At 45.2% G+C, this 8,463-nt stretch overlaps 1 protein-coding gene across 2 annotated transcripts in view; it reads left to right on the top strand.

Annotated features, from left to right (window-relative positions):
- marchf8 (membrane-associated ring finger (C3HC4) 8) overlaps nt 1–6,514 on the top strand; it is a 115,596-nt gene extending 109,082 nt beyond the window's left edge. For both annotated transcript variants that reach the window (XM_083775590.1, XM_083775591.1), the window contains 2 exons: nt 780–915; nt 4,906–6,514. In XM_083775590.1, coding sequence (XP_083631716.1) covers nt 780–915; nt 4,906–5,321 — 552 coding nt within the window. In that variant the 3' untranslated portion in view covers nt 5,322–6,514. The remainder of the gene's footprint in view (nt 1–779; nt 916–4,905) is intronic.
- The last annotated feature ends 1,949 nt before the right edge of the window (nt 6,515–8,463 follow it).

Below are 8,463 nucleotides of genomic sequence, written 5' to 3' on the forward strand. Positions count from 1 at the left end.
CCCCCCCTGTTTAGCCGACGACAACGAAAATCTTAAAACAATCTAAATCATAATTATAATTATAAAAAAAGATCCTGTGTTAGACGGCCCTAACACTGTCGCTGTCCAGTCGCTAGTAGCAGTAGATTTATTCTTACCTCCCGTTGTTGTCGATCGCCTTTAGAGTGGTTTGGCTACATCTAGCTGCTACAGTCACATCCGGAACAACATCTGGTCCGTCGTTAAAAGTGCTCCGTTGCTATAAATCGACTGGGCGCTATCATTTAATGGATTAAATAACCCCGGGCAATTAACTCTTTGCCATATTCAAGTCAAATCAATGTAGTTGATAGGGTTCTCTATGGCAGAATGCAGTTTTTGAATGATTTATTGAAAGTTCTCTGTTGTGAATGTGCGAAAGACCTTCAGAGAAAGCTTGACTTTTCTGCTTCCAGGAAGAAAATGAACTGAGTTGATAAAATGTTTAGTTTTTGTGTTGGAAGCCATTTAAAAGAGCCTGCATTTACACTCCTGTAGTGTTTCTAGGATAACAAAAAGTTATGTCTGTTTGAAGTTTTATTTTCCAAAAACTTTTTTTCTGCTGGGCGTACATACCCATGCCTTGTCTCATTTTAAAGGGTGAGTTGTCTAGTTCATTTTTTTTTAAAGGTTTCTCACATGTACCACTGTGGATATTTTGCCATCTATAAATAGCAGGGGGGACGGGGCATGTGAGAATTTTATATTCGTCATATATTCATCATCTCTCTCTCTCCCCCACCCCCCCCCCTTCCCCCCAGTGGGAAAAGCTACAGATGACGGCCAGTGAAAGGAGGAAGATCGTGTGTTCGGTGACGTTTCACGTCATCGCCATCACCTGCGTGGTGTGGTCGCTCTACGTGCTCATTGACAGGACGGCAGAGGAGATCAAGCAAGGTACGCGCACGGGACACAGGGGCGCGCACGAAACGTGCAAACACACTACTGTACTGTACGCAGTCTACGCACATATTAAATAGTAAATGGTAAATGGTGTGTTTATATATAGCGCTTTTATCCAAGGCGCTTTACGGGTGCAGTACTTAGTTTAGACAGTACTTGGTTTAGTCCAACCAGCACATCAGGAGCAATTAGGGGTTCAGAGTCTTCTACTCTAACTCTGGGGGAGCCCATGCTCTAAACATGGGAACCTTGCGGTTCTCATTCGGCCACTCTACCCCTGAGTCACCGCCGCCCCATATTATACAAGTAAGACGCGCAAACGCGGGAAGCGAACGCAGCTCGTAAATTACGTACTTTTTTTTTCTTTTTAGTTAGTAATTTTTTTAAGTTTTCTACTGTGTGTGTGTGTGTGTGTGTGTGTGTGTGTGTGTGTGTGCTACAGCTGCGCCCTCTGGTGGCGGGTGGGTGGTGTCACAGCGGGACAGACACACAGACAGACACACAGACATGATCTGCAGGGTCTCATAGTTAGTGCTCATTGCGTTCGCAACAATAGAGCACACAAACCATAGTGCTGTGATGTTTAGGCAACGCCTTGCTCGTCCGTCCCGGAGCTGTTTCACATCCTGGTTTACGGCCCGACAAATCTTTGCTATTATCTCTGAAACTACGGCGCTGTCCATGGTTTTGATCACAATGCCGATGTTCTGGCCTAATTTCTGACTTCAGCATGCATCTCGTTTGGAATATAATAATAATAATCTAAACGCTTCGAAACATAGAGATCAGACTTACCGGTTAGCATGGGATAGTAATGGAACATTTCACCTCCCTGTTTTTTGGGGGAAATGGAGTAAAATTTCCCTCATCTGCTGGGCACTCTAGCGCCTTTATTTTGAAAGTTTCCGGGGCATAAAAAGTGTTAACTATTCAGAGAGCGTGAGAGAGAGAGAGAGAGAGAGAGAGAGAGTGAGACGATTTTTCCCTCAAATATTATCTTTCTCTCTGTTCTCCCACATACCGGTTATTGTAGCATCATGGGCCGTTCCGTGGCTCGAATGCTGAATACATAATGGACCTTGATATGAAAAGGGTTGAAAAGCGCCACTCCATGCAGTTGCATGTCCAGAGGGAAGGACAGGCTCTCTACTGATCCAAACAACACGTCGGTGACTCACACACATGTTCACAAAGAGACATTGGGGATCCGGTTGCCATGGAGATGCTAGATGTCTTCTTGAGAACCTGTTTGTGCGTTTCCGCCACCACTACGGTTGCCGATCACATCGCAAATGGCAGTTCGTTCCATTTTCCTATGGCTTTGCAAAAAGGATTAAAAACGCACCTCGGATTCCAAATGGAACGGAAGGAACGTGTGTAATCCATGCGGATGTGGGAATGAGTTTGTGCAGAAAACGAGTGTCTCAACTCAGTTAAAATAACACTTATAAATACTCGTACTACTATGAGTATAAGTCAACCTAACGGATGTACAAGTGAAGACCAAGTATTTTATATTAAGCAACATAGAAGATGGTAAGTCTTCAGTGATCTTATAGGCTACACTGTGGTGAAAAGGCCCCACCCTCCTCCTTGCAGGGGGGCCTCGGGTATTTGAGCAACGCCACTGCCCACCACGGGACTCAGGCAATCAATGAGTACCTTTGCAAACACTATTAATGACAAGTATTTCCTACAGCTTTGAGTCTAAAAATATGAACCAACCCTTTTCATTGTTTTCAGAGAAAAACAATGAGAGGAGATCTTAATTATAACAGTAGTCTACGCAGGCGTGAGCACGTTTTGTGCGGGCGGGGGTGAGCAACGCCTTACTCAACCATGTATTGTCTATTAAAAAACATATATATATATATATATATATACATATATATATATATATATATACGTCAGCAGCAGTCAATGTATTAATGCATCGTCAATGTTTCTGGTGTGAATTGGTGTCATCATGATACGCATTGAAACAGGGGGAAGTATCGTCATGCATGTTGAATTTACTATTATTACACCATACTGGTACATGTGTGTGTGTGTGTGTGTGTGTGTGTGTGTGTGTGTGTGTGCTGTGCCTTTTTTAATAACATAATACATGATACAAACACTGTCTTTATATACATGCAGCCGGAAGAATCCCAGGTAAAAGTTTAACACCTTTGCAACCTTTTTATTTTTGTGTGTGTGTGTGTGTGTGTGTGTGTGTGTGTGTGTGTGTGTGTGTGTGTGTGTGTGTGTGTGTGTGTGTGTGTGTGTGTGTGTGTGTGTGTGTGTGTGTGTGTGTGTGTGTGTGTGTGTGTGTGTGTGTGTGTGTGTGTGTGTGTGTGTGTGTGTGTGTGTGTGTGTGTGTGTGTGTGCGTGCGTGCGTGCGTGCGTGCGTGCGTGTGTGCGTGTGCGCGTGCGCGTGCGCGCGCTGTGCGCGTGCGTGCGCGAGAATCTAGTCCTTTCCAGCCTCTATCATTCCCCTTCTCTTCTCCAATCAGTGGTTCATTTCAAGAACCTCCTGAGCGTATACAAGTTACATTTTGGGCACAGGTCCATTAGATGGACCTGTGCCCAAAATGTCACTTGTCAATTTTGTTTCCACTTGCACACTCTCAGAGTTAAAGACAGACCTGTGAGGGTTCATTTGGAACCCCCTCAAGGAACCCTGACAACACTGAGGGTTCATTTGGAACCCCCTCAAGGAACCCTGACAACACTGTGAGGCTCTCAAAGTGTTGTCCAGACTCGCAGGGTTCCTTGAGGGGGTTTAAATCATCATGTTTCAGGCGACAGGCCTATTTCTCTTCCAAACTCTTCTGGGATCATTTGAATGATTATCATTCATCTGCTCGGCCTTTCGTGTGCACGCCAGACATGCCGTTTTTAACACAAAGCCTGCCGTTCCCATAACATACATGATAAGGGTTGTTATATTATTTAATCCATGTTCTGATCGGATCGAGTCGATAGCCGTCTCCCGTTAGCATCCCAGTGTAAAGTGTGACAAGGTTTTACAACGGCCGGCGACAGCAGGCGCTGTGATACTCGCTGTGTGTGTGTGTGTGTGTGTGTGTGTGTGTGTGTGTGTGTGTGACGAGGATTTGGTTCCCCAGACATATTGTCATTCGCCCCTCCTTGACAAACATTCTATAGATATATTTAAATAAATAACAGTAAAAAGACAGTTCTTCTAGGATGTGGTTTAGTGAAATGTGACCTTTCCTCTGTTCCTCTCTCAAACTGAGTGAACGACCACGTAAATACAGTAGGATTGGCTTTTAGACATTCATAGCTTCAGATTCCGTTCAACTATTCCCGGGCCTCTTAGCGACCACTAAGGGCCTGCTGTGCTTTAGTCATGTTTGTGTAGAAATGAAACATTACGCTTGGCGTAATCTCTCACTCACTGTTGTCAAAGAGTTATCGAAGTTATCAGTTTCGTACATTCCTATGTACTTTTCAGCGTTCAAATTCAAAAATAGCAGAACTAGTTTGACAATGACGAAGCAGGGCATTCATTCACGAAAGTAAATACTAAGTTAAATACGGAGATACGCTGTTTCCGCCCTGCCGACAGCAACCATATACTATGATGTACAGTGTGTGTGTGTGTGTATGTACTATCTTCCCTGCCCCTTCCTTTGAAACCTGTTCATTTTGAAGCAGTCTGCAGTTCGCTTTTTCAGACTTCTATGTTGTGCTTGCGTACTTCCCTCTGTTTCACCCTGTTGTTGATTCCCTTGTACTTGAATGTGTACACATGCACGCACGCACACACGCGTGCACACACACGCATGCACGCACGCACGCACACTCACACACACGACAGCGACGCTATTATGTTTAAAAGGTGAGGCTCGACTTTAACGTGTGCATGTGTACCCCCTGTCCCTTTTCTGTTTTTCTGTGCGTGCGCGCGCGTGTGTGCGTGCATGTGTGTCGCGTGCTTGCTTGCGTGCGTGTGTGTGTGCGTGCACTTCCCACCAGGCATCCTGGAGTGGCCGTTCTGGACCAAGCTGGTGGTGGTGGCCATCGGCTTCACGGGCGGCCTGGTGTTCATGTACGTGCAGTGCAAGGTGTACATCCAGCTGTGGCGGCGGCTCAAGGCCTACAACCGGGTCATCTATGTGCAGAACCGGCCCGACAACACCTGCAAAAAGCTGGCGCTGGAGAAGCCCCCACTCTGCAGCGAGCCCTGCCTGGACCAAAAGGAGGGCTTGCACGGCACCGTCATGGGGTGCCCGCTGCAGGGCCCGGTGGTGGTGGGGGGCCCGCTGGGCCCGGTGGTGGTGGTGGGGGGCCCGCTGGGCCTCATGGGCGTGCCCACGCAGTCCGACACAAACTCCTCCTCCCAGTACACGGAGACTACGGAGGACTACAGCATGGAGGTTCTCCATGTCTGACCCCCCCGCCCCCCCCCCCCCCCCCCCGCACGCATCACACACACACACACACACACACACACACACACGCACGCGCACATAAACACATGCGCAGCCAGCCACACAAACACGCACGCACGCAGCCATGCGTATGCCATTTAAAGGTGCTGTGAGATGATATTGTCTTGTTAAAATAGGTGTTAACCCATTACGCCCGCATTGAGGCCGATTCTACCAATGCCTTCTAAAACGGTAGTTCTCACACTTCAAAAAAAAATTATATAGCCCAAACGCTAAAATCTAAAATGACACGGATGCTTTCCCAGTTTTGATGGGTTTAAACATCTCTATATTCAGATAGTACTTATTGTTACAGAGTGTTTGTTCGAGATGGAGTGCCGTAATGTTTTCCTCCGCTAAACCATGATCATCAGGTAGATACTATGATATACTAGGAGGAAGATGTTTTTCATAAAAGTGTACAGAAAGTTTTAAAATTATGCACCAGCCACCTGAACTTAAGCCTCACCCACAGCTGTGTGAAAATAGGGGAGGGGTTAGGGTTATGATGTCACAAAAATGGTGTATTTTCGATTGGGCATTTTGACACAAATGCTTTCAGCTTTCAAGAAGAAACCAAAAATACACATATTTGAATATTCTAACCACAGCTGGAGGTCTATTAGAGTAATGTTACCTTATAGACACATAGAAAACAGAAATAGTAATACAAAAATAGAAACAGAAAATACTTCTCGCTGGCAGGAATATCAAGAATCGAAGGCGTTTTCAACGTTCCTCCAGGTAGAAGATAATTTGTGATACCAATTCCATCCAAAACTGGTGTGGAGAACTGAGTGCAAGTGGAGCAAGTGGAGTGACACAAAATGAGCAGACAAAACTTTGAACTGTAACACAAAATGAAATTAAACTGTAGCACAAGACTTAAGAGCAGGAGAGAATAAACGCTGGAGAGAACAAACGCTGCATAGCAATGATTACTGTATGAATATAGAGACCTTGTGAAACGTGATATTTTAACCCAGAAATGTAACCTTTGACAACATCCGTGTCATTGTCGGTTGAATTCAGACAGACTGACAAAACTTTAAAACTATCGGTTCTCGCTGGTTCTGCTTTCCACAGACAAATTGTCTGGAGAGACCTGGCGCATAGCCCTTTATAAACGCACACGAGCACACACACGCACACACACACACGAGCGCACACACACACACACACACACGCACACACACACACACACACACACACACACACACACACACACACACACACACACCTCTGGGAGAGCAGCGCTGACTTAAAGAGGACTCCTGGTTTTTGTGGGGGTTCCCGTCCTGAGGTGTTGCCGTTTCTGTCGCGTGCTTCGTCATTTTTGGCGTACGTCACTTTGTTTGTTTGTTTGTTTGTTTTGTTTGTTTAAGAGTCGCCGTGGGAACGGCGTGTAGTGTCACACTGGAACGCACGAACGAACGTCGGATCTCTGGGACATTTCCAGCCACTGCCATCCGTCTGTCCGTCCGTCCGTCCTCTTCTACTACTGCTCGGCTACACTTTTCCCTCCCTCCTGTCCTCTTTCTACCCACCAATCCCTGATCTAATTGGTGGATCTCGAAACCTTTTCCACTTCCAGGATCTCCGTAACTCTTGAGTAGCGTAAAGAATGGAACCGAATCGGACCCCGTCGTCGACACACTTTGACTGCCGAGCACGCAACATTCCCCACATACAACCGGAAATTAACCGGACGTGAAAATGTTTGCCTGGCATCCGCCGTATTTATTTATAATAAATACATTTATCTCTGATTACTTTTCCTAGATTGCGTTTTTTGGTCAAAACAAGTGATATTCAATGGCCCATAACTAAAGAACATTTATTTCTTTATTTTCGTGTGAAAGACGATATGATTGTCCGCCACTGGCCACTCCAGACACCATCGTGGACACATGGGTCCCGTTGGTCGACAAATAAGGTACAAACACTGGCGGTTTTGGAAGAATTAATTTGTGTGAATTAATCAGTTGTTTTTTGATTAATCGGCATCGGTCCGATTGATCAATCGGACCAAATAATTCATCCGTTAGATTGTCTTTACAGATAAACAAGCCCAACAGCTTGATCAGATCTACAAGCTCACGATATTAAATATAAGGTATTAAAGTTAAATCTGACTTGCCTAAGCCTGCAGTGCAGATACCCTGTTACATGTATTTTTCAGAATGGACAAAATTATTATAATCTTTTAATACATAATGAGATCATATCGACATTGGTAATATCGGTTATCGGCCATAACAGCAATTAATTATATCGGATATCGATATCGGCAAAAAATTCTCATCAGCACACATCACCTTAATTAATTAATTAATACTTGGCAAACAATGTGTTAAAGGGAAACTTGCAAAAACATATATGTTAATGACGTTTAGAAGATTTAGAACACTTTCCTGGGGGTCTTTATGTGTGTAATGTGGTTTCAGATATTTTAGATTTTAGCAGTGAGCCCAGTGTCTCTGATGTCATGGACACTGGGCTCACTAACTTCCTGGACTACATGTTGTTTCAGTAAGACAGCCATCCCCCTGTCCACAAGGAGGAGCAGTGCACCAAAGCATTATGGGAATTGTAGTCCAGGAAGGAAGTGAGCCCAGTGTCCATGACATCAGAGACACTGGGCTCACTGCTAAAATCTAAAATATCTGAAACCACATATTACACACATAAAGACCCAGGAAAGTCTTCTAAACGTCATTAACATATCTTTTTTTGCAAAAAGGGTGAAGTTTACCTTTAAGGGTCCATTGGGTCGCATTCGAACGCTCTGAGAGTTGCGAGACCTGTAAAGAGGGGCCATTTGGGAAACCTCCCGCCTCAAGGAACCCTGAAGGACCCCACTTTTTTTCTAGCTTTGATATGAGTCAAGAACCTCTATGTTGTGATCTGTGGGACTGAGGACCGCGTTCAAGCGAACTCGGATTAATTTGTTTCCCCCCTCTCTTTCTCTATTGGATCTTGTTTTTGTCCCCCCCGTTGCTGCACTGATGTTGACCCCCCCCCCCCCTCCACCTTGGGATGCCAGACGAGGAAAAGACGCAAACGAAGGTGAAAGTCCTGCTGAGATGACGTTCCGATTTTC

This window comes from Protomyctophum parallelum (genome assembly GCF_964188405.1).
Source record: "Protomyctophum parallelum genome assembly, chromosome: 10".
Classification (NCBI taxonomy): Eukaryota; Metazoa; Chordata; class Actinopteri; order Myctophiformes; family Myctophidae; genus Protomyctophum; species Protomyctophum parallelum.